The sequence below is a fragment of the Astyanax mexicanus genome, chromosome 12, assembly GCF_023375975.1.
Source record: "Astyanax mexicanus isolate ESR-SI-001 chromosome 12, AstMex3_surface, whole genome shotgun sequence".
Lineage (NCBI taxonomy): Eukaryota > Metazoa > Chordata > Actinopteri > Characiformes > Acestrorhamphidae > Astyanax > Astyanax mexicanus.
In genome coordinates, this window is record NC_064419.1 from 8,498,813 (window position 1) to 8,526,749 (window position 27,937).

The 27,937-nt window shown below is 37.5% G+C and overlaps 1 protein-coding gene across 3 annotated transcripts in view; it reads right to left on the reverse strand.

Annotated features, from left to right (window-relative positions):
* Positions 1–1,457: 1,457 nt before the first annotated feature.
* kcnn1b (potassium intermediate/small conductance calcium-activated channel, subfamily N, member 1b) overlaps positions 1,458–27,937 on the reverse strand; it is a 79,238-nt gene continuing 52,758 nt past the window's right edge. For all 3 annotated transcript variants that reach the window (XM_049485908.1, XM_049485909.1, XM_049485910.1), the window contains 5 exons: positions 20,170–20,311; positions 16,717–16,827; positions 14,877–15,004; positions 5,123–5,192; positions 1,458–3,640 (listed from right to left, as the gene is read on the reverse strand). In XM_049485908.1, coding sequence (XP_049341865.1) covers positions 3,341–3,640; positions 5,123–5,192; positions 14,877–15,004; positions 16,717–16,827; positions 20,170–20,311 — 751 coding nt within the window. In that variant the 3' untranslated portion in view covers positions 1,458–3,340. The remainder of the gene's footprint in view (positions 3,641–5,122; positions 5,193–14,876; positions 15,005–16,716; positions 16,828–20,169; positions 20,312–27,937) is intronic.

The window sequence follows — 27,937 nt, forward strand, 5'->3', positions numbered from 1 at the left end:
CCCATTAATGTTCTGATCTGCGACTGCGGCACGGTTTGTTTACAGCACGCAACTTTCAGACAATCTCGTCACAGTGAGCATAAACAAACACATGGTTTTACTTTAACATGAAATATTGAGGAGTTTCTGCAGAGCGACGCTGGAGTGGCCCAGGATGACCCGGTTCTGATGGATGGAGTGGACGGAGAAAGTGTCCGACTGAATAATGGATGGAAGTGGAGTTAGAGGGACGAAGCATCAGCAGCTCTTTCAGTTTTAGTGCAAAAATATAAAAACTTCCTTCCTTCCTCCCACACACTCTGTGTCCAATAGGTTCAAATGTTTATAAACCCCCCACTCTGAATGTGTTCATCTTAAACCCCACCTCTGAAAAAATACCCACTATTAAAGAGTCCATCTCAAACCCCCACTCTTCTTAAACCACCACTCTGAACTAGTTTATCTCAAACCCCCATTCTGAACAAGGTCAACTCAAACACCCACTATTAAAGAGTCCATCTCAAACCCCCACTCTGAACTAGTTAATTTTAACCCCCCACCCTGAACTAGTTAAGTTTAAACCCCCACTCTGAACAGGTTCATCTCAAACCCCAACTCTGAACAAGGTTACCTTAAACCGCCACTCTGAAAAAACACCCACTATTAAAGAGTTCATCTCAAACCCCCACCCTGAACTAGTTCATTTTAAACCCCCACTCTTAATGTGTTCATCTCAAACCCCCACTCTGAACAAGGCTACCCAGGGCCGCCGCTCTGCATACGCAGACAACGCAGCCAGCGTTAGGCCTCAACCATTTTGCAGTTGCAGGGAGCCAAATTGACTGAGAATGAAATGTGTTGAAATTATGACATTATTAATTTTAAAACCCAATGTGAATTATTTATGATACGCTCATCTTTTTTGTCTTTAAACATTGCATGGGGCACCTACTCTACTACTTAAAAGCAGCACGTTATTATTTTTGTGCATAATATAATGCCCCCACCCCTATTGCCTGAAATGGCACGGCTCGGTTTGCTCTGTTGGTTGTTGCCAGATGTGACATTTTCCAGTCAAATAAATAATCAAAAAATGCATGGAGGCGCTAAATCTTGCGCATGTTTAACCATTTTTAAAGTGTATGTGGCCTCCCTGACCAGTTATGCTTAGGGCCTCCAAAACCTTAGCAGCGGCCCTGAGGCTACCTTAAACCGCCACTCTGAAAAAACACCCACTATTAAGGAGTCCATCTCAAACCCCCACCTTTCTCAAACTCTCACTCTGAACTAGTTCATCTCAAACCCCCATTCTGAACCAGGTCAACTCAAACACCCACTATTAAAGAGTTCATCTCAAACCCCCACTCTGAACTAGTTAATTTTAAACCCCCACTCTGAACAGGTTCATCTCAAACCCCCACACACTGAGTAAAGGTGTTGATGTTGGTAATAACTCTGACTCAATGAAGAGACTTGGGTTCAGGATTTGTGGATTTATTTCTTTATATTGGAGCCCAGCATCAAGTTCATCTGCTACAGGTTGGTCAACAAGGCCGAAGACACACGGTAAAGGCAGTTTGTTTGTCAGTGTTGTTTTTTCTTTCCATGTTTTTTTTTTTTTTTTGTCATTTAAACCCGTAAAAACAACCACATCTTAAGTTTAGTCTCAGATACAGAGCTGGGAACCTAATCAATTCAATTTCATGTGATCTATGATGGTATTGATATCCAAATGAGCAATTAGTCTCTTCTTCTTCTTTTCTTTCTGTATTTTTTTTAATCTCATTTTGTTTTCTGGTGGTTTTTTGGTCTTTGATCTAGGAATGCATGAATTCAACTATGCTGCCACTCTGTAGTAATATTATAGTAGATCCTCTACAAGCTATAAAAATTCTAGGTAAATAATAAAAAAGAATCTTTGTAAAAAATGAAAAAAAGGAAGAGAAAAGGAAAAAATAACATAAAGCCATCCCATAGGTTAGCTCCATCGTCATTTGCATTGAAACATGCAAGGGGTGGGGTGTTCTTCCTGTCGTCTGGTCCGAAATCCACCGGTCGGTCAAACCCTCGGCCTGAACTAAAGCAGCTGTGAAGGACCCTTGGAAGCTCTGATTAAAGGCGAGGATGGTTTACCAAGAAATGTCTCTGTGTTTAAAATCACAGGCCTCCAATTAAACCAGCCAACCGTGTTTACCGTAAATACCACTTTAAAATACTACATTTATCGTATTTACTGTATCATTCCCACCACGTCAGCTTCTGACATCCAGTCTCCTAAACATTACAATGCAAAATTCGATTTTGGGCACTTGCGTTCATTTTGTAGAAAACAAAAAAACACACAAAAACAGGAATGTAGTTTTTTTCAATCCAGACCGAAAACAAACGTACAAACAAAGCAGTGATGAATAAACAAAAGAACAACAGATCAACAGCAACGAAAACTGAAACTAAGAAGAAAAGGAACGGGGAGGTAGGTAAAACTCGCACACACACAGTGATTCGCTTCAGATCTGACGCTTCCCAGACATGCTCGGGTGATGAGGGCGGGGTTTGTTGTAAACTATTACTCTCGAAACTTCAGGAGTGAAAATTAAACTAGTCTTCAAACGTGCAAAAAATTCACACTGGCAGCAACATTTCCATTCAGCACAAACGTGAGAATTCTTATCTGACGCTTGTTTGGTAACACAGTTTATCATTTTTGGAATCCGGCAATGTGACTACATCAATTTTTTTTTCTTGTGGTCTTCGTTCTGAACATTTCCGCGCTTCTCCGTCTGTGTTGGTCATTGTAGGTTTTTTTTTTTTGGTGGATATTAGCTCCAGGTCAGAGCTCCCAAAGGCCCCTGTGTTCGCCCATACCAGCTGTACGTACGTGTTGTGTGTAAGTTCTTCGGGAAGTCGCTGTCTCTCTCTCTCTCTCTCTCTCTCTCTCTCTCCCTCTCTCTCGCTCTCTTGCTCACTCGCTCGGTTATTTCTCAGATTTCGTCCAATTTTTCCTCTGTCTGGTGAGAAAAAGCGTGGCTTTCTCTCTGGCGGTGTTTTTTTTAATTTTCCCGATGCCCCCCCAGCACCCTGGATCCAGTCCGTAACTATACAAGGGCTTTACAAAAAAGCTAACTTTAAACAGCCATACAATGGCTAAACGTAAACCATATGTCTACCATGAACTGTTAACTCATTACGTTGTTTTTTCCAGTGTGTCGAAGTCATCGTTTATTTTTTTTCCGATTTTAGTACTAAAAGTAGTTTTTAGCAGTGTTAGTCAAGGATGGCAGAGTAGTGAGTGGTAGTGAGTGAGCACGCGTTTGTGTGTGTATGCAAGTCAAGAGTGTGTGTGTGTGTGTGTGTGTGCGGGCTATCCGCTGTCGGAGGACGTGTGTGGAGCAGTGGACGGGGATCTCCGCCGGCGGACCGACGAGCTCCAGGAGCGCTCGGACGCCTGCGAGGACGGCCGCGTTAGCGTCAGGCCGTGCTGAATCAGCCCGTCCAGCAGGTGGTGCTGCTGCTGCAGTATGGCTTGGGACAGCAGGCCAGGCAGAGCCTGCAGGCTGGAGGTAATGGAGTCCAGTTTCTCCTCCAGCTGACCGATCCGCTTGTCCAGCTCCTCACTGCGCTCCTGCAGCTCCGACACCAGGTCATACATCACATTCTGCGTCTGTGGAGGATAATATATATATACCATAATTTAATGGTATTAAACGTTTAAAAAATAAATCAGATTAATCCCAACAGAATTCTGTGATTGATCACGATTAATCACAGCTTTTTTCTCTTAACCTTTGTGTGGTGTTCGGGTCTGTGGGACCCGTTTTCATTTTTCATCAAATGATTCATAAAAAAAAAATAATAATAATAATAATTCTAACTCAAACTCATTGGCATTGGCTCATTTTTTGTGAAAAACATATATCAAAACACATTTTCGATAAACACACACTGTACACCCCGCCCCACACACACACATTTATATTACATACAGTATGTTTGACCAAGGGCTAATAAACATTGCTTCATTAGTAAATTTGAAACTAAACATATTTTCTACTCATATCTTGAGTTTAATTCATTTTCTTTTACATTTTATTAAAAAACTAATTAAAAAAGAGTAGCACTTTTTGAAAGAAATGTAACATAAGAAAGGTAAAGGGCAAATATTCACCATGTAAGCTGTTTATATTGCTTGCAATTTAGGTGAAGCAAGCATGTGTAAAGCATTTTAATGTAAAATTGTAAGCAACAAGTAACAAAGTAAACGAGTAACAAAAATTTGAACACCACACAAGGGTTAAATAGTCTAAACTATTTTAATGTAAATGAAAGAAGCAACATTAGATTATCAAAATGTATTTTATTATTATTTTTGTGGATTTTGCTTTTGGAATCTCTTGTTTGATTCTGCTTATTTTTTGCTTTTATGAATATAATGTTCAGTTTTAATCGCAGTTTTTATATTTTTATGTAAAACCTTTGGCACAAAATTATTTCCATAAAAATCTCCTTACCGATTATACATGCATTTTTACTGTACATAGTCTAAATACTCTCAAACACAAACAGCATGCGACAAAATCTAGCATTTTATTATTAGAACCATTAATGTTTGGACATGGACTTGCATCCACCTGTAATCTGATCATCGCTCTTAGACAAAGGACCAATGAGTAAAAGGAGAGGGGCACTTCAGGCGACCAATCAGATTTCAGCTGGTTAGTGCTAACTAGCCAGCTAGTCTCAGATTCAGTCTTTAAACTGGAAGCTATATACAGCTTACAGACCACCTAAAAATGATGAGTTTCTTTGATTTTACCAAATTGAAAACCTCTGGAATATAATCAAGAGAAAGATGGATGATCACAAGCCATCAAATCACTTCAATCAACTACTTGAATATTTGCACCAGGAGTAAAGGCATAAAGTTATCCGAAAGCAGTGTGTAAGACTGGTGGAGGAGAACATGCCAAGATGCATGAAAACTGTAATTAAAACCAAAAACTGTAATTATTCCACCAAATATTGACTTCTAAACTCTTATAACAGTATCTCTTAGACAGTATCTCAGCAGAACTGATTGGAGAAACAGCAATTAATATAAGGGTAGATCACAAATGTGTGTACATATATTAGTACTGTACTTTACCTTGGCTAAATCGACGAGTGTGTTTGCCTGATCGTTAAGCTTCCTCTGCTCCATCTTCACACTCCGCAGTCTGAGAGGGGAGGAATGCAGGAGCCAAAGAGATAGATAGATAGATAGATAGATAGATAGATAGATAGATAGATAGATAGATAGATAGATAGATAGATAGATAGATAGATAGATAGATAGAGAAGTTGGAGAGAAAGGGGGATAAGAGGTTAATAAGAGTTGAAGGAAAGACAAAGAAAAAAATAAAAGAGAATAGAAGTTAGAATGAAGGGCAAGAGAGAGAGAGAGAGAGAGAGAGAGAGAGAGAGAGAGAGAGATAGAGAAAAAGAGAGAGAGAGAAAGGTAGGGTAACGGGGTAGGTAAAGAAAAGGTTTGGGGAGAAAACAAACAGAAAAGTGAGGCGTCAGGAACGTTCTCCACTAAAACGATGTGCAGACATGCAAAAACGTTCTCAGCTTAGAAAACTGATCAGATCACACATGCAAACTCATCCAGCCACAGGAGGCAGAACCAGGCCAAACCGGGATGATGAAGAACGCTGGAGCATTCAGACGTCCCGCAGCGCCCTCCTGACTGCCCGCTGGACCGTACCTCTCAGAACGCTGCCGCCTGAGAGCTCGGCCAGAGAGCTGGGTTACGGGGCGAGGGTGCAGGACAGGCAGGGCAGGAGAATGTTCATCCAGCCCACATTAGAGCCAAAGTTCAGCCAGAAATCTGATTCACAGATTCAGCCTCATTACTCTGAATAGTTTAGCACTGGAGCTAGGCGGCTAATGTTCCTAAAAAGTAATAGTAGCTTATACTCCACCACTTAGACACTGATCTTGTGGTATGTAGTGTGTTTATGTGGCATCCAATGTGTTTTTCTGTGGTATCCAGTGTGTATTTTTGTGTGTGTTTTCAGTGTGTGTTTCTATGGTCTGTAGTGTTTGTCTGTAGCATCCAGTGTGTGTTTCCGTGACATTCAGCATGTGTTTTTTTATGATATCTAGTGTGTTTTTGTGGTAGTCATTGTATTTCTGTGATGTTTAATGTGTGTTTCTCTCACATCCAGTATAATTCTGTGGTATCTAGTGTGTATTTCTTTCCCATCCAGTGTGTATTTTTGTGTAGTATCCAGTCATTGTGTGTTTCTGTGGCCTGTAGTGTTTGTCTGTGGCATCTAGTGTGTTTCAGTGAATCCAGTGTTTCTGTGGTATCCAGTGTTTATTTCTGTGGCCTATAGTGTGTGTCTGTGGCATTCAGTGTGTGTTTCAGTGACAATCAGCATGTATGTTTTAATGGTATCTAGTGTGTATTTGTGGTAGTCAGTGTGTTTCTGTGGTATCTAGAGTGTGTTTCTGTCACATCCAATGTAATTCTGTGGTATTCAGATTTTCTGTGGTACCAGTGTTTCTGTTATATCAAGTGTTTCTGTGGCACCCAGTGTTTGTTTCTGTGGAATCTAATGTGTGTTTCTGTGGTACCCAATGTGTATTTTTGTGACACCTAGTGTGTTTATCTGTGTTATCCCGTGTGTGTTACTGTCGTATCCATTGTGTTTCTGCTATATCGGTGTTTCTGTGGTACCCAGTGTTTTTGTGGTATGTAGTGTGTGCTTCTGTGGTATCCAGGGTGGGTTTCTAAGGTATCCTTTGTTTGGTTTGGTTGCCTCTAGTCTGTGTTTGCGTGGTATCCAGTGTTTCCGTTGTATCTAGTGTGTGTTTTTGTGGTATTCAGTGTTTCTGTGGTATCTAGTGTGTGTTTCTGTGGTATTCAGTGTTTCTGTGGTATTCAGTGTTTCTGTGGTATTGAGTGTTTCTGTGGTATTCAGTGTTTCTGTGGTATTCAGTGTTTCTGTGGTATTCAGTGTTTCTGTGGTATTCAGTGTTTCTGTGGTATCTATTGTGTGTTTCTGTGGTATTCAGTGTTTCTGTGGTATTGAGTGTTTCTGTGGTATTGAGTGTTTCTGTGGTATTCAGTGTTTCTGTGGTATTGAGTGTTTCTGTGGTATTCAGTGTTTCTGTGGTATTCAGTGTTTCTGTGGTATTGAGTGTTTCTGTGGTATTCAGTGTTTCTGTGGTATTCAGTGTTTCTGTGGTATCTATTGTGTGTTTCTGTGGTATTCAGTGTTTCTGTGGTATTCAGTGTTTCTGTGGTATTGAGTGTTTCTGTGGTATCTAGTGTTTGTTTCTGTGGTATTCAGTGTTTCTGTGGTATCTAGTTTTTTTTTTCTGTGGTATTCAGTGTTTCTGTGGTATCTAGTGTTTGTTTCTGTGGTATCTAGTGTGTGCTTCTCTGGTATACACCATGACAGCACTTCCCACTAAAGCGCCACCAAGCTTCAGGTTTATAGGCATTCCAATTTCACCAATAAAGTAATATAGCTATTGTCACGGAAGGTGTAAGTTTGATAAGCTAACTGGTGGGGTAAACTTGTCATTACTTGTTAGCTACATTAGCCTCATAGCTCCAGTGCTAAAACTAAGAAAGCACCATAACATGCCATGACATTTGGTATAAGGAGGAGATAAATTTGTGTAAATAGTGTAAAAATTCGACCTCTGGCTGAACTCTGGCTGGAGGACGAATCAGACTGGAACGGCTGAATGCAGCTACATCAGCGCCGGACCTGTCAGAAGGCTAACTGTGCTAACTGTAGATCACACATGCAGGTTGGTCGGACCTTTTCGTCCGCGCCGGCTGAACAATGCAGGGCGGATATGGAAACATGCTGTTGGCTGTTCTGAATTGGACCTAAATTAAAGGTAAAGGTTAATGACCGGTGGCGGGCCGTGTTTTTACACTTGCTGAGACTCACCGGTCAGCACCGGCTTGCAACTTACAAAAGGAGTTGGTGCGGTAACGCCTGTTTGCGTGGGTCCAGACTCTGTTGCTGTTATCATGCAAACAGATGAGCTGATAAGGACCGGAATGGAAGTGACACCGGGGCGTGGTCACTGCGCTGCTGGAAAAGCGCTAGCATTAACCTAATTTCAATGCCTTCTGAAGACGGAAAGTCAACACCAGCAGCGAGGGGCGGATAGAGTGAGCTGGACTTTCCTCTGGAGGAAACTCCCAACAAACCCCGGAAACGGCTGTTCTAAAGGTTAAAGAGGGACCTTACCATCCACACTGTGTTACTCTACACCTGACGGCATCCAAAAGAACACAGTGTGAAAGTCTTGGGTGTGAACAGTGATGAAAAAGAGTGCTCAGAATCCTGTTATCGATAACAAACAGAAGCTGTGGTGTGATTAAATCTGAATTATTATTAATTGTGACTCATAGTTTCACTCTAATGGGTTGAGAAACCGGTGGCATATTAGTATCTGTAAATAGAAAAGGTGCTATTGTGTTATAATCTCTTTATATATATATATATATATATATATATATATATATATATGTGTGTGTGTGTGTATACACGTAATTATATATTGTTTATTATAGAACGTGCAAAATAAAGTAAAACAATCACAACAAAATAACTTGTTCCACTTTTCCATTTATGATGACATCATATCAATTGTTGCTGGTTTTATTTCATTTTGTCACCTTATTAATTAAATTATGTTTTTTGTTTGTGTATTTTTTTGTTTTCAATTTTGTCATTGACCTTAACAGACTGCACTGCTGATTTGTTTGATTTGAATTCAATCCCTATAGTAAAACTGTGGGAAATGGCCTTCTTTAAATATTTAATGTTAAGATAAAAGATTTTAGGACAGTTCAGGAGCTTCTCACGCCTGTTTCGTCTGGATCTCAATGAGATACGTGTTCTGTTGTTCTGTTCCTCTTGGGAGTTCTGTTGGTTCTGATGAGGGAGAAGCTTTTTATTATGGAACTGTGTGTACAGGCCCACTGTTACCATCTCCCGCAGTCCATTACAGCTGCCAAACATCAGATCTGCAGCCCAGACCACTCTACACTTACTGAAGAAATCAGAGAGGGAGCGGCTAATTGAGCTAACAACATTTCATTAAAGGGCAAGCAGTATTTTATAATAGCAGAAGTGCATAATTAACTGTAACAGTAGGAGGAGAGCGAAGCGTCAACTAAAAATATAATACAGATATTTCATATAATATATTTTATTTATTCACTTCTAAATAATCTCCTCTCAGTGACTAAAATGCAGCATATATCTGAAGTAGATCAATAACTCACAGCTTCCAAACATGATGGAGGTAGTTTCACATACTGTTACTGTATGTAACTAAGGACCCCCGAATTAAAGATAAGAGTCCCAGCACACCCCCAGGGATAAAATAAAAATTATTTATATTTCAAACTAATTGGCTGATTATATAAAAGGGACGTACTAAATATTTGGCAACCAAACTATTAAGAGAGAGAAAATACTAAATAATTTATACGGAACAGTGAAAAAAAGTCAGACTTTGCTTAAAGCTTAAAACAGACAGGAGACTCTCTGCAGGCACAGGGACAAAAACTCCAGTCTGTCATCATCTATCAGCGAGTAATCCAGCTGTAAACAACAGTCAGCAGCAAAGCTAAACCGCTCAAGCCCATCAGCCCAGCAGAGACCGGCTGCTGTATCTGCATCCCTGTATTGTGCTTTGTTGGTTGGTTTGCTGGGATGTAAAAGGTGTTTAATAAATATGTTTTTTTTTAAATTGTGTTTTTTCATTGTGAAAAAAAAATTATTTAGGCAATTAAATTTATGGAATGGTGAAAAATGGCAAAATAAACAAAAACCTGTTCAGAATTCAAATTTTTAGTATTTGCTCTGAAATGTTTATATGTATTTTATGCTTTAAAAATAATATATATATTTTTTTTTTATAAAGATGTGTTTGCTCCTGATAAAAATGTTAAAAACTGCAAAGTAAATCCTCGTACGTGTTTATATATATATATATAATTCGGGGATGTGGCTCCATTCACAAGCAGCCGGTGAGAAGAGCACACGTGGATCATCTTCACATGCAGAATGCATCTATAAAACCGTGGAAGTGCTTAATTCTGATTTATTCACACAGTGCAAAGCACTCTCAACAGCCAAGCAACCTCACCGGAACCCACCAATCACAGCCGGGTTCAGTGCAAGCTGGTGAGCAATCAAACCCCAGCCCTCCCGCCTTCTGCACGCGTGAGGGTGGGGGTGGAGGTGGTGGTGTGTTGTAGTTTTCTGTCTGTTTACGGATGAATTCTCAATTTTGGGAAGGGCCAAAATTGGTCTGTTAGAGTCTGCACCCGCCCCTCCACATGATGTCTGGCACTGACCGTACAGATACACTCGCTGCGTTCCCCTCAAACAACGTCAAAACTCTAACAAACAGCCCCCGCAGCCGTAAACACAGGTATTTATAGATATTTATGCTGGTGTGCATTAGGCCGGGGGGTGGTGGGGGCGTGTTTATGTGGCTGCATTATGGATGAGTGGCGTGCGCAGCAATTCTCTTTCGGCTGAACGGGCAAAAAGCTAACGACCCACATCACGTAAAAATGTGTTTTTGCATCTACGGTCTTTTGCAAAAGTTTGTTCCAGAAACAAATTCTCTACAGGAAACTTAAATATAGATCTGTCTTGAACATTTTTGCACACGTCTGTACTGTACAGTGTACCAAAAGCATAAGGAATGGCTGGCTAAAGCTAGATTCAGTTTTTAAAAACATTTGTAAAATACCCCTGCTAAAAAATCAGCCACTGCCTCTGATGCAGCATTGCCGAGTAGCATCACAGCGCACTCGGAGGAAAGTGCAGCAACTTGGTTCTGATACATCAGCTCACAGACGCCTTGTGCTAATTGACATCATCCTAGGAGTGATGAAGGGAAAGAGCGCCGCACTCTTCCTACTCAGAGAAAGCCAACTCTGCTCTCTTGGGGATCCGGCAGCTGATGTCAAGCTGCATTACTGGAATTTGAAAAAGCGATCTCCTAAACATGGTGGTAGTGCCTTAGTCCACTGGACCACTCATCTTTCTGATAGTTTTGATGCTCAAGGTGAATGAAAAGTTGCTCATCCAGGTGAACACATACCCTATACTGGTTGCCTTTTATTTTGGTCAATGTGGTTGACCAGCTTAATCATGCTCGTTAAGCCTGGTTATACTGGTTGCCTAGCTTAGTCAGGTTGATCATGATTGTGCACCAGCTAATCCATCAAACAAACCATAACTATACTACTCAAGAGCTAAGTATTATCGGCCTGTAGTCTGCTGCTGACCACGGCTAGCACTGCGGAAGCAGCTTTAGCATTACTCGCTAACTGCGCTAGCTCTTTTGCAGTTCAGAGAGAAGTTTATCAGACTGTAGCAGTTAGCCGCTTATGCTAATGTTCCAGCCTTAGTGCTGGACAAATTCTGGAATCTAAGCTTTACTCACCCAAATAAATAGTTTTCAGAAGAGAAATCTGTGTAGATTAACATTCGTCACTCGTATTTTTTTATTACAGTTTTGTCTGCTTAGCTTAGCTTTACTTAACTTAGTTTGCTGCCCCCCCTTAAAGTTCCTTAAAGTGCTCTTTTAAATCCGGTGCACCATATATATAAAAATATACCAGAAAATGGACGTTCATTGATAGTGCACCTTATAGTGCGAAAGATACAGTACTCAATCACAGAAATTTAAATTGGCCTCAACTGTCTATAACATTTACTTGCATTCAGTGACCAAAGTGTTAAAGGGGTCAATATGTTGGACTGGGGTCAACAGACTCATGTTTATCTGAATTACAGGCACTACACTGAGTGTTTCTTTCATTAGAAGGGGTGTCCACAAATATTTGCACATATAGTACAGTATATGTACAGTATATGAGCCTATAAGTCTGTGTACATTTCATTACGTTGGGCCGTGATGTTGTGGGATGTCCCACCAGAGGTTAAAGTAAATGTTAATGTGTAAGTGTGTGAGATTGGGTGTTTGGAGTGAGGTTCTGGTTCTAGGAGGTTTTTAGGAGCGTATCTGGGTTCTCAGTGCAGACTCAGTTGGAGATCAGGTGCAGACTGGATGAATGGACTCTGGGTGCCGGAAACAGGCTGATGGATTTGAAGCTGAGGAGATGCTCTTGGTTGTATTGGGTTTCTCTGGACTAATGCAGTGGAGCAAAACCACTGAGATTTGGACTAGTGGTGTAAAACAGGCGATGGAGTTCAGCATCCAGCTTCAAACATTCTCATGTCAGTTTGATTTCGGTAGAGAAAAGAACAGAACAGAAAGGCTGATGGAAGGAGAGATAGAAGACGCGACTTACTTCTGAGCTCTGCGGTGATTTAAGACAAAACAGACGAAACACACAATACAGATTTAAAAACCTTAAAGTACGCACACACACACACACACACTATCACACACTGCACACAGGCACACACTGCACATACACACACAAGCACACATTCATTTACGCACACATATTTGGCACATACACAACCTTTTCCAGTTAAAAACAATTGGAAACATTTTAAAATATTGATACATACTGTAAATATATTATATATAATGCCGATCTTTATATAGTAAGAGCTCCACCTTCAGCAGGTTTGCACAATCTCAGCACTGCACTGATTGGATAATCAGAAATTCCAAAAATTCTATTTTTGTGAAAAACTTGATGTTGAGATAATTAGGTTATTGACTTATTGTACAATATATAAACATGACTTCAACGATTTTTGCTTCCCATTTTGATTCTAAGTATATTCAAGAGAGCATATTAACAGGAATGACTCAGTCAGTTCATGTATTTTGTTTTATTTTTATTTAATAGTTAATGTATTTAATTTATTTAATTTTCAAGTTCATAGCTCTATTAAAACAATTTAGCTGCATTATAATGCTGTTTTATTTTCATTACATCAGCATATCAAAAATAATGATAATATCAATTATTGCAATTACTTGTCAGACAAAGCATGTTTTTTTTGGCTTTTACTTTTTAAACTACTTTTAAACAATCATTATTACTTAATAAATAATTACATGATAATCAACAATAATAAACAAAAATAATTTATATGGATATATTTTATAACTTCTTTTATTCATATTTTTGTTTTGCTAACATTTCATTGTGTTACTATGATTTTTTAATACAATTTATATCTACCTTTTTTTTGTGATTTTATCTCCACTGTAATAAATGTAAACGGAGTTTGTTTTAGTTAACTCAACTTTTAGTCACATTAAAAAAAAGTTTTATAAAAAAGTTCTCTTAACTCAAAAAACATTAAAAAAATTAGAATATGTTCATTATACCACTAAAAAGTGTTTAGAAATGATAGAAAAACAAAATGTAAATTTAAATAGTTATGTAAAACTTTTATTGTCAGTAACGAATTTACTCAAGAACTCAAAGCGCTCATTTTTTAGAAAACTCCTAGTTTGGATTGAGTGTGTGATAGAGGGCACCCTAAAAAACAAACAAATTGAGGGGAGGAGCCAAAGACTAATTAATTTAATACACAACATTTAATCAGCTCATTAATGTTGCATTCTATTTACTGTTGATGTTGGTTGTCATGAGCTGATTGACGTCACACTGTATTTTCTGTGTTCCAGTTAAACATTCGGCTATCAGCTAGCATTGTTAGCATTGCTAGTGATACCAGTTGATAACAACACATTACGTGGTATAATGCACATCCAAACAGTAGGAAACATGTCTGGCTGAGGCTCTCCTCACTTTCTGAGTAGGAAATCTTATTTATGAGGGCATTTCAGTTTCAGAAATATCTTACTTGGAAATAAGAAACTCTGACATCCAAGCTCAAATGGAAAACAACATTAGTTGTGTTAACGCCCTGTAATCAGTTTATTCATCTGTTTATGTTTTCTTGCCTCAAAATTATTTTTTACTGTGCTGTTTTGGCATTATGTTGATGTTTGGGAGCTCTCAGGAAACCGAACGTAATTCCAAATGCTCTTTAGTCTCTGAAATACCCCGACTTTGTCTAATTTGGGAAACCCTCTTAGTTCTGGACGAGTTCCCCCAGACAGCACAGGAAACGGCCAGTTCCAGCAGGAAGTAGGTCATTAGTGAATGAAAACTGGCAGCAGATGCCTGCTTTGGTGTGGTGGCATCATTTTAGCAAACCTGCACAAAGATAGAGCTCTTAAAGTACTTTTATTAATGTAGATGTACCATCATTTTCTTAATTTAAACCAGCATGTACACAAATGCATGTAGTGTGTTATTGGGAGACCCCAATGACCCCCTGTTCATTACACGTGATCTTCAGAAAATCACATTTACAAATATTATTTAAAACATTTAAGGACAAATCTCCAGTACACTAAAAATCCTTATAGATATAACCGACACTTCAGAGTGGGGGTTTAAGATGTAGTTGATTTAGAGTGGGGGTTTGAGATTAACTCATTCAGAGTGGGGGTTTGAGATGAACTGATTCAGTGTGGGGGTTTAAGATGAATTCATTCAGAGTGGGGGTTTGAGATGAACTGATTCAGAGTGGGGGTTTGATATGAACTGATACAGAGTGGGGGTTTGAGATGAACTGATTCAGAGTGGGGGTTTAAGATGTAACTGATTCAGAGTGGGGGTTTTAGACAAACTCATTCAGAGTGGGGGTTTAAGATGTATCTCATTCAGAGTGGGGGTTTGAGATGAACTGATTCAGAATAGGGTTTGAGATGAACCTCTGCACTATTCCTGATTGGTGGTCAGGAATTTCAGCATTTAAAATAGGTAAAACTAAGTAATTGTGACAGGGCTAGTATCTAGCACTCACACCGCGCCCCCTCCGCTGTGCAGGACTGAAGGTTCTGGCGGTACTTACTGGTGAATGGCTTGCAGAAACTTGCGCTGATGTTTTCTGACCTTGGCGTGGTCGATCTTCTTCACGAGCTTGGTGTGTTTGTAGATGAGCCACGTTTCCCTGAGTACGTTAGCAGCCGTGTTCTTCACCTGCAGCAGAAGAAACCAAACCACACCAACACAGAATCACTAACTGCACAGATATGATCCTGTTCTGCATACCCATAATCCAGTTTCACACACATACGATTCAGTTCTAAACATCTACACCCTGAGATCCTGCAGTAAAATGTGGAGAAGGATAATAATATTTATGTTACTGAACGTTTAAGACTAATATATAGTACGTAAATAAATATTGTTTTGTTCTTATTGGTAGCCTGCTCTTTATTGGGCTTTGTTTCAAAACCACAAGAATAGTAAAGTGCCTTATAGACTAAATGGGTGAGGTTAACTACTGTTGACAGAATAAGTGGGGCTAAACTGCTGTAGACAAAATGGATGGGGCTAAACTGCTGTAGACAGAATGGGTGGAGCTAAACTGCTGTAAACAAAATGAGTGGGGCTAAACTGCTGTAGACAGAATGGATGGGGCTAAACTGCTGTAGACAGAATGGGTGGAGCTAAACTGCTGTAAACAAAATGAGTGGGGCTAAACTGCTGTAGACAGAATGAGTGGGGCTAAACTGCTGTAGACAGAATGGGTGAGTTAAGCTGCTGTTGACTAAATGGATGGGGCTTAACTAATGTAGACAGAATGGGTGGAGCTAAACTGCTGTAAACAAAATAGGTGGGGCTAAACTGCTGTAGGATAATTGGGTGGGGCTAAACTTCTGTAGAATGTCGAATGTAAATTGTTGTGACATCACACCCAGGAAATTATAATTAAAATAAAAGATTGAAGTAAACTGCTGTAGGCTGAATGGGTGGGGCTAAAAGTTTGTAGGCACAGTGGGAGGGGCTAAAAGACTGTAAACTGAATGAGAAGGTCTAAACTGCTATTAAAAATGTTTAGGTTAAAATTTTGTCAAAAAAATCTATCTATCTATCTATAAATGATATTGCGCCAAAATAGTCTTTTTCTGGTAGACTTTTTATGGAAAATAATACATATATATTTTTTATTTCAAACAGTCATGTCATGTGACATGTGCATGTGCACATTGTGATGACAATGTTAAAACGACATATTGTACAACTCTAGTTTAGCCTAATAAATCATACTGGATTATTATTTTTTTATTCCAATTTTAAATCCAGTGATTTGGCCTATATTAAGCATCAGATATCAGAAAATTTCTAGTCTAAAATGATAAAAATCTGTTTATGTGTAATTTGCAAAGTTGCCTAATTATATCACAATCATTGTTATGTTAAAAAATAATTTAGAAAACAAAAATAGTGAAAAAAAAAGCAATAAATTCACCTCTTAGCCCCACTATAAAAAAATGGGATTGTCGATGTTTGTACAAAACAGCACTAACTTAAGATATGGATATTTTTGGATTCATTTAATGTGTCTGAGATATGATGAAGATTTTTTTATTGAAGTTTTTATGGGGACTACATCACAGTGAATCTGCACACTCGGCAGGGCTGTTTTGCGCACCCTGCTGAATCGTGAAAATATGAAAGCTGCAGTCCAACTTTCTCCTATAAAACTGTATCAGGATGTGTTCTGGCCGTTAGCCGGATCCTCAGCGCAGAGAATCAGCATATTCACCGCTTGGCTTTAAGTCGAAGTTCTGACAGGTTGACATAATGTTCTGCGCTGCTCTGAATTGGTCTCGGTCTGTGGAGAACCATGTGCTTCATCACCATCAGGAAATGATGAGCGTGGAGAGTGTATGGGAATGACTCACTCTTTTGCAGAGCTGAGTGTCCATCATAAAGTTATGGACGTGTTTCTCCGCCTTGGTCAACTCCAGCTTCCTGGCGACCACAGCAACCACCAGGGCGGTACAGCCGGCTCCCTGTGAGGAGAAACAACACGAGTCAGAGATCAGTACCTTAGTACATTATTATCAGACAAACTGGCTTTCAGAATGAATAACATAATTAATAAAAGGATTAATTAATAGAGATGTTCTCTAATGAAAACATTTAACTGAAGGCCAAATACTGAACTTTATTTTTTTTTGCATGTTTTCTTGCGTTATTTTGCTAATTCTTCTCATACATTAAATAGCATAAAAACGTATCTTGTCTTGATTAAAAAAAACAATTACAAACTACAATTTCATAAGTATTTACTGAACACGAATCCTTTCTTAATATACAGTACCAGCAGATGCACCAACAAATCACAAAACAGTGTTTCTACTACTATATTTTGCTGTGCTGTGGTGGCCCACACAAGTGCAAAACACTGCAGAAGACTTTTATTTTGAAATGAGGAATGCAGACACTGCAGCCAGCCTCAGCTAGGATGAAGCAGCTTAGCTGTGATGCTAACAGTCAGATTAATGTCTGCAACACTGCAGGTCTTACGGTTTATGAAATATTTTAGATTTGCACTACGCTGATTAAGGTTAACAGCTTATAATTTCTTTTCTTTTTAAAAGTTAATAAAGAAAAATTATCCCATTTTTCTCACAATTTACAAGGACAACTACCCAAACCACTTTTTAGGACATTTCCTATCACTAGTGATGCCCCAACACCAGGAGGATAAGACTAGCACACGCCTCCTTCGACACATGTAAAGTCAGCCACCGCCTCTTTTCAAACTCCTGCTGTTGTAGCATTACAGAGTAGCATCACAGCACAGTGCGCTCGGAGGAAAGCACAGCGACTCGGTTCTGATACATCAGCTCACAGACGACATGTGCTGATCGACATCACCCTAGGAGTGATGAGGGAAATAAGCACCATCTACTCACCCAGAGAGAGCAAGGCAAATTGTGCTCTTTCAGGCTCTGGCAGCTGATGCAAACTACATGACCAGGATTCGAACCAGCAGTCTCCTGGTCATAGTGGCAGCGGCTTATTCCACTGGACCATTTAGAGCATACAGGGTGTGTGTCCCAGTTTACCGTCAGTGTGCAGTCATTCTACTAGGCTACCTTAGGTAAACTTGTAGATCATATATTAGGATTAACAACCTGGCCTTAAAATTAAGCTACTAACTCTGTATAGCGGCTATACTGGTCACTTTATACAAATCAATTTTATTCACCTTTAAATTATTATTTAATAACTATAAAGTTAACTCATAATTTAGGCATATGTTTTCTTTAAACATTAGATAAAAATGATTTAAATTTCCTCAAATTATTTACCTAAATTCTACATAAACAGCTTAAAGTGTAGGGTTCTAGTTATATTACGGAATTCACACACTGTAAAGTATAAATAATATTTCTGAATGAGTGTACTCTATGTTCTTTCTGGACGTGCTCTTTTATGTTGGAGGGAAAAAAATCAAGCATAAGAATTTTTTTGTGAACGTCCTTCGTTATTCCTTTGACTGTAAGCGTGAGAAAAGTAGTGCTTGCAGTCCGGAGTGTGCAGTAAATCTGAGGCATGCAGGCAGATGTTGATTAATATTTTAAAGATGCATGTCCCGCACCGCGCTGCCAACACAAATTCCTGCTCTGCTTTTCAGAGTTGGCACCAAACCCACTGAGTGTTTCCTTCCTCGAGCACGGTCTCCTAGAAACCAGCGAACAATGTTTATGGGGGTTTGACTCCGCCCCCACTTCACATCAAACACTGCATCAACACTGCTGGAACCAGGAAACAACCCTCCTTCTTATCATCTGCACAAAACAATACATGTCCAACTGTTTGTGGACACACCTTCTGTAATGAATGCTACATTCAGCCACTTTCAGTTGCACCCATTGCTGATGCAACTGTGCAAATGCACACACACACACACTTACACACAGCTTGTTTAGTCCCTATAGATGAGAAGCACTGCTAAGAGAATAGGACACTACAGAGCAGATAAACGAAAAAAAAGGGGTATAAAGCACCCACCAACTGTGTTCTCTGCAGGGTTCATACAGTTTTTAAACAATAAATTTCCATGTTTTTTTCTTGACTTTTCTATGCCTTCATGGCAAATTTTCATGACCATACGATTTTCGATTTTTAAAACATCAGTGCAAACGTGGGCAATAAAACCAAAAACAACTAAAACTATAATCAAAATTATGATTATAGTAGGTCTAAAAATGAATCTAATAAAACTGTTGAGACACAATCTTCAATAATAAAATGTGTGCCAGGTCCTGAGAGCTTTGTGTAGCGCTAAATTACTGAATTAAAATTAAATTAAAATTTTCTCTGATGATAAATGGAAACAGAAATATTTGTAGACCAAACTTCCATTACTTTTCCAAAACCTTCTGGGTAATTTTATTTTTAAAATCCAGGCCAGGAACAAAAAAAAACAATGAATATGCAGATGTCCTAATACTTCCTTATTGTGTTCCTATAAGACTTGTGAGGAAGCTCCACCAAGCTCTTCACCATCAAGCTGCTGCCAAAACACCACCACTGGAGCACAATATGCTCGATTAGCATCATCCATGCTGGGTGTTGGGGAAGACGCAGGATTATCCTACCCATCCATAGAGAGATACAGCTGTTATTCCCTCTGGGACTCCCAGACACTGATGTATGGCTGGGGCATCATTGTTGTAAAACACCAGTCAATAAGTGTGTTAGTGCTTTGTAAGAGTCTTAAATAGTAGACTCTTAATTTAAAATTTTATTTAATTTAATATTTAGAAATATTTTGTTGAAGCAATGATGTTCAGGAAAAACACTAATTTCAAATTTCTGCATATCGTATCATTTCACTGTCCAAGGAAAAACAAGCATCTATTTTGTGGATTTTTAGTTTACTAGTCAAGTCAAGTAAAGAGGCTTTTATTGTCATTACATCTGAGTACAGGTACACAGTGTAACAAATGTGTAGCGAATTACAACTACAAAATTTGTATTTGACTTTGATTTCAGACCTCAAATAATGCAAAGAAAACAAGTTTATGTTCATACAGTTTTAAGAATTCATAAATCAATATTTGGTGGAATAACCCTGGTTTTTAATCATAGATTTCATGCATCATGGCATCATGTTCTCCTCCACCAGTCTTACACACTGCTTTTGGAAAACTTTATGCCACTCACTCCTGGTGCAAAAAATCAAGCAGTTCAGCTTGGTTTGATGGCTTGAGAGCATCCATCTTCCTCTTGGTTATATTCAATTTGGTAAAGTGGTGTCCACAAGCATTTATATATATATATATATATATATATATAATATATAATTATTTCCACAGCTAGATAATGATTGTACGCACCATGATTCCGGTCAGTAGACACACCCCCTTCCCACAGTAGGTGTGCGGCACCATGTCTCCATATCCGATGGACAGGAAGGTTATGGAGATCAACCACATTGCGCCCAGAAAGTTACTGGTAACTTCTTGTTTGTCGTGATATCTGAGAACACAGAGAAAGAAAAACAGTGTAACAGTATTGTTAGTTATTAATCCTGATTGAGGAACACTGCTCCACGGGTTAAGCGATGGCTGAAAATTGCACAGTGATTTAATATTTACATATACAGTCATTTTCAAATTTTTAACACCCCTATTAAAACTCCACGTACGGTGGATATTGTATAGAGTAAATAAGTTGCGATGCCTATAGAGACCTGTGTAAATTGTAAATGTGTACATAGTGTTTATTTACAGAGCAGGGACAATACAAAAAATATGGCACATTTTATATGCTATTTATTTGGTTAAATTTAGTAAATACATAGACAATGTGTATAAAATGTGCAACAAATGAGAAATTAAATTTTGTTTCCTTTTTTGTACACTTATTGAACATCAGCAGCACATGACTCACGATTAGGGCTGAGCAATATATATATATATATATATATATATAACTAAAATAATAGCAATATACGAGACAGTGAAGTTTAATGTAGAATTATCAATGTTCATTTGTAACGCCAAACGCAACATTATTAAATTGTTTATTGTATTATTTAGTATATTGCAGTTTATTTAAATAGTAAAATATCTACTCTTCTTATTCTGCTCCTTTACTTACGAAGTTTCTACAATAAATTTACACAAGACTGTACTCTGTTAAGTGCCATCCCTCTAGAAACCAAAGCGATTCAAAGATAGCCCATACATCCTCTTTTTTGGAATTAAATCACACATATGGGAACCTGAGTTGCAATTTATTCAAGTTTTTTATATCTTGTATAAAATAGTTTTTAATATATACGGCTCTGGAAAAAATTAAGAGACCACTTCAGTTATGAATCAGTTGCTCTGATTTAGTTATTTATAGGTTTATGCTTGAATAAAATTAACATAATGTTTTATTCTTTAAACAACATTTTTCCCAAATTCCAATTAAAAATATTGTCATTTAGAGCATTTATTTGAAGAAAATGAGAAATGGCTGAAATAACAAAAAAAAAATGCAGAGCTTTCAGACCTCAAATAAGGCAAAGAAAACGAGTTCATATTCATAAAGTTTTAAGAGTTCAGAAATCAATATTTGGTGGAATAACCATATTCAGTTATAATTGTTCTAAAAAGCATTAAAACTGTAAAAATGGTGTCCCAATTGTTAAAAGCCTAAGTAACAATCTTATTGTACAACATAAACTATATAACCCCCCTGTGTGGAGTGTCTGTAAGGCAGCATCAGTCACTTTCTAAATTTAGCTTTTTGCTAAAGCGCTAAGCCGCTTCTTAGCTCTGACTGTCTGTGTGCTTTACGTAAACCTTCAGGATTTCCTAACAGCCCATATTTAGACCAGGACCAGTACCAGTACTGTAATCTGGATCTAAATCTCAGAAATAAACTCAAGACTGAGGAACTGTATGAGCAGCGGCTGCAGGCTAACACTGTTTTTAGCCTGTTAGCATCTGCATGATCCTGAAACTGATCGGGCCAATCGTACAGCTTTACATAAGCCGTACAAATCCTGCTGATCTCAATGGATTGAGCAGATTTGTGGATTTTCTCCCACTTCCTCTCATGAATGTATGAAAATACTCACATATGACATATTATTGCTATGATTGCTATGATACACTGTGTAAAAACCTCAGTACAAAAAAAAACAATGACCTTTACATAAGTGTCTGCTTAAATGCTACTGAACTCTCTGCTGAATGTAAATATTTCTCAATGGAATTTAACTCTAAACCTTATCCTTATGCTAAACTTACCTTAAATCAAGTCTAACATTAGCCTAAAATTTATATCTAACCATAAACCTTAAACTTTAAAAGATTATGGTTAGGGTATGAGGTTAGGGTAAAATGTATGGATATATTCAATAGAGAATCATCTACATTTAAAATAGAATTCTGTTGCATTTATTAAACAATTATTTTATTGTTAGTTTAAGTTTTAGAAATTATTTAGAATATCTTTTTTTATCAGAATCAGCTTGTTTATAACTGAATTCTCATTTTATATCAAATTAAAGCACTGATTATATGAAATATAAATGAAAGTTTTATTAAGAAAGAATCTGTTTGTTTATAACTGAATTCTTATTTTATATAAAATTAAAGCACTATATAATATATAATTATATGATATATAATCAGGTACTGTGCAAAGGTTTTCATTTATTGTGAAACTTAGCATTAAAAATCTATGTATATGGTCAGTAAGAGTTTATTTACTTAGTAAAACATTAATATTATACTATTCAAAATAAAAGTGATTTAATTGGTTCATTGAGTTCCAAAAAAAAAACTCTTGACCATCACAACTCTACAGTTTATAAACTTCTCATCACAACTCTACAGTTAATAACTCTTCACCATCACAACTCTACAGTATATAAACTCCTCATCATCACAACTCTACAGTCTATAAACTCCTTACCATCACAACCTGAGTTTATAAACTTCTCACCACCATCACAACTGTACAGTTTATAAACTCCTCATCATCACAACTCTACAGTTTATAAACTCCTCATCATCACAACTCTACAGTTTATAAACTTCTCATCATCACAACTCTACAGTTTATAAACTCCTCATCATCACAACTCTACAGTTTATAAACTCCTCACCATCACAACTCTACAGTCTATAAACTCCTTACCATCACAACCTGAGTTTATAAACTTCTCACCACCATCACAACTGTACAGTTTATAAACTCCTCATCATCACAACTCTACAGTTTATAAACGCCTCATCATCACAACTGTACAGTTTATAAACTTCTCACCATCACAACACTACTTTATAAACTCCTCACCATCCCAACACTACAGTTTATAACCTCCTCACCATCACAACTCTACACTTTATAAACTCCTCACCATCAAAACTCTACAGTTTATAAACTCCTTACCATCACAACTCTACAGTTTGTAAACTCCTCACCATCACAACTCTACAGTTTATAAACTCCTTACCATCAAAACTCTACAGTTTATAAACCTCAACATCACAACTACAGTTTATACACTCCTCACAATCACAAATCTACAGTTTATAAACTCCTCATCTTCATAACTCTACAGTTTATAAACTCGTCACCATCACAACCCAACAGTTTATAATCTCCTTACTATCACAATTCTACAGTTTAAACTCCTCACCATCACAACTCTACAGTTTATAAACTCCTCACCATCACAACTCTACATTTTAAACTCCTCACCATCACAACCCAACAGTTTATAATCTCCTTACTATCACAATTCTATAGTTTAAACTCCTCACCATCAAATCTCCACAGTTTATAAACTCCTCACAAACACAACTTCTCACCATCACAACTCTACAGTTTATAAACTCCTCACCATCACAACTCTATAGTTTATAAACTCCTCATCATCACAACTCTATAGTTTATTAACTCCTCACCAACACAACTCTACAATTTATAAACTCCTCACCATCACAACTCTACGGTTTATAAACTCCTCACCATCACAACTCTACAGTTTATAAACTCCTCATCATCACAACTCTATAGTTTATTAACTCCTCACCAACACAACTCTACAATTTATAAACTTCTCATCATCACAACTCTGCAGTTTATTAACTCCTCACCATCACAACTATACAGTTTATAAACTCCTCACCATCAAAACTCTACAGTTTATAAATTCCTCGCTATCACAACTCTACAGTTTTAAACTCCTCACAATTACACTTCTACAGTTAATAACATCCTCACCATCACAATTCTACAGTTTATAAACTCCTCACAATCACAATTCTACAGTTTATAAACTCCTCACAATCACACTTCTACAGCTTATAAACTCCTCACTATCAAAGCTCTACATTTTACAAACTCTTCATTACAACCCTACAGCTCATACTGTTCATCATCACAGCCCCATTGTTTACAAACTCTTTATTACATTCCCACAGTTTATCACAAACCAATATAGATTATTAACTTCTCTCCATCACAACTGTACAGTTTATAAACTCTTCTATAAACTTCTTCATAACCCTACAGATTATGAACTTATTAACACAACTCCTTTAGTTTATGAACTCTTCCTCATCACAACTATGCAGTTTATGTACTCATCACATCCCTACCATTTACAAACAGTTTATAAGCACTGCATCATCATGTCTTCTACATTTATTTAAATGCTTCATCACAATACTATACTTTATAAATTCCTTATTACTTCTCCATAGTTTCATACTTTCATCAGTACTCCAACAGTTTAAAAATAATTACAACAACAGCATGTAAACGTTTAATCCCTACAGTTTACAACTCCTTATTAGGACTCCAACATTTTATAAACACATTCCAACTCCTCCAGTATCTGAACTGTTCATACCAAGTCTACATTTCATAAATGCATTACAGCCTCTACAATTTTTAAACTCTTCATCATTAGTTTATGCATTCATCATTTTAAGAACCATACATTTCAAAACTCATCACAGCACTGTAGTTCATAAACTCATCATCACAATCCAGCAGTGTATGAACTCTTCATCATCACATCCCTACATGTTATAAACTTTGAATTATCACAACCTCTACAGTTTCTACACTTTTTTTTATCACAAACCTTACACTTCATAAACTCATCACATATTTTACCTTCACAACTCTACAGTTTATTATTGTTCATCATCGCAGCCCCACAGTTTATAAACTCTGAGCTTCTATTTTGCCATTTCTGTATCAGATTTTATGGAAAAAGAATTTGCTGTAAAAAGATAATTAATTTATCATTAATTTCTACTAATTATAGTTATTATCACATCTGAATAGTATACAGTATTAAAACGTTCATGAATAGTCGTATGCTCTTCTACTTTTTGAGTATTAGAGTATTAGTCTGGACGAGTGAGATCAGATAATGTGTGTGTGTGTGTGTGTGTGCTGATGGCAGCGTAGTACAGTACAGTGTACTTATGTTCCTATTAATCAATCACAGAGTGTCTTGCTTCTGTGCCGTGAATTAAACGGAGGACTCATTAAGTTGAGTGCTATTAAAAGAGGCTGGTACTGCCCCGCCGACCTGTGATTTAAGACAGGGCCGAAACGCTTGCCGTTCTGGGTCAGGGCCTAGGGAACGCTGCCATGCCCCAGGGTCCCTGAGGTGCTGACACAGCGGCTTTCATTCCTACTATAAACCCCCCCACCTACCCTGCCAGCCAACAGACTGCTACTTAGCACAGTCACTTAGCTTGCTGTACTGCAGCCCTGAGCAAATCTGCACATCTCAACATGTTTAAAATTAGAGTGCAAAAAAGTGTGGATATTTCATCATATTGCACTATTTTGTTTTGCAATACTGTATTGGCTATTTTAATAAATAGAGATTTTTTATTATTTGAATTATCTTACATGTAAAGATAAGTGTTAGACAGTGGTTCATGTAGTGTTTTGTTTAAACCCCATCCACTAGATGGCAGTGTTGTACTCTGTCGTTAGATCCCACTGTTCTGATTAGATAAAAAGTTAACTTTTCTAACTCAGACTGTATACATTTTACAGTGTGTTTTTTTATACTATGATATTTAAGTTAATATATTTCGCCTTCATTACAGTATCAAACTATACTGTTATATATTAAATCATATATAGTTCTATATAGTGTTTGCTAATAGGCCTAGTTTAAAGCACAATCTAAAATAATATCCCTGCTGGAAAAAAGAGCAAGGCGAATTCAAGCTGGTTAAGCTAGTTTATGTTTTGTTAAATTTGATGGTTTAGCTGGTCTACCAACATAATCCACCTCACCAAGCTAGACAACTAGTATGACCAAGCTTGACCAACTGGTTTGGCAGGATGAAGAGCAAAAACCTAGATGCTTGATCAGCATAACCAAAATCAAATGAATCATATTATGTGCTGGTTAACCCTGTGTTTACACTGGCAGGCGACAGAGCAACAGGCGACCATTCATTTCCTATGGGAGAGGGTGATTTTTTAGCTGCATCATCTCAAAAAGCAAAAAGCGACAGAACGACAAGCAGAGTTGCCAGGTTTGCGGTTTTCCTGTCTAATTGGGCTTGTTTGAAAATCCAGTCGCTGGTGAACATTCAGGTTTGGGGGTGTGTTTTTTGGTCTACTTTTAAAAATGAAAAAACAGGAGAACATAATATAAGGGACAGCATGAAAAAAGAGAGAGAGAGAGAGAGAGAGAGAGAGAGGGGGCAGAAAATGCTTTAGAAGAAAGAAGAGAGTTCAGGAGGGGCAAGAACAGAAACAAGAAAGTAAGCGTCATTTTTGTTGCTAATTATGTTACTATTAAATATTTTTGATTGGGATGTACAACTGTTAAAATAAACTAATAACTAATAAAACTGATTCAAACTTATTTTAACTTTATTGTTTTTAACTTTAAGATAAATGTCAATACTGATAATAAATCTCTTATAAACAAATAGTTATACACTCTGATGTTTTGCCATTTTTCAAACGTGTGTCAGACATATATTTTGGGCTAGATTAAGCTTCTGAAGTGCCGGTTTTAGACTGATTTTGGGTTGGATATTTTTGTTGGACCTGGCAACTCTGACGGCAAGCAACAAACAGAGTTTTTCAACTTCAACTGCAAATTAATTATAAAGAAGTGACATGCTACACCAATTGACCGATCAGATTCTTCTGACTAATCACAGACACAAAAGTTTGAGGTCTTTGGCTTGTGTTTTGTGAAATTTATATTCCTCCCATACTTCATTCATTATAACTGCTGTTATAACTGCTGTTTCTGCTCTTTCTGTTTTATATGATGCAGTTTTGCTCAAATACAGGACAGTCTGAAGAAAAATAAAGCTTGGAATTAAGAAGTAGATAGCTCGATAGGTAGTTTCCCAGCATGCTAACCGAACATGCCGATACACACCCACTTGTTACAGGTGAAGAGCTTTAAACACACCCACAAGAGATGAACACTGAGCAACACAAGCGACTTTTGTTCGCCTACCAGTGTGAACACAGGGTAGGAACTGGTTAAGCTAGCTTACTCCAGCTAACTTACTAGCATATGTACAAAAAATACATCATATCAATGTATAAATAAGATTTCAATTGTGTTTATCTTAATAGTATAAGAAAGGTAAACAGTAGCTTGAAAGCTATATACCAAATTTCGGACATGATTTTCTTAATCATTTTTCATCATAGCTACATTAACAAACTGATACTGATTACGAATTTCATCATTTAAAAAAAGTATTTTTTTTTTTTGTATTTTGGTTGTCGAATATTTGTTGCATCCCTAAATATTAACCAATATGTTTTCCAAGCATAAACATATACACTGACTTTGTTTAAAAATCATGCTATCATATATTAGTGGCATAAAATGTCCTTAAAATGACAGTAACATTATTTATTGTCATTATTTCTGAGACAATATATTGTTCAAACAAAAATTGTTATCTTGAAATCTCTAAGCATACGGAATGTTTTTATCTGGTTTACTAGCTTTTCAACCACCTTAACCATATTAAATCTTAATTTTGGATTTTTCTGCAGGGATTTTACTAGGTTTGCTCTCAAAAACAAACCTTCCTACTCTAAAGCACTGTTGCTTTTAGGTTAAAAAAGTATCAT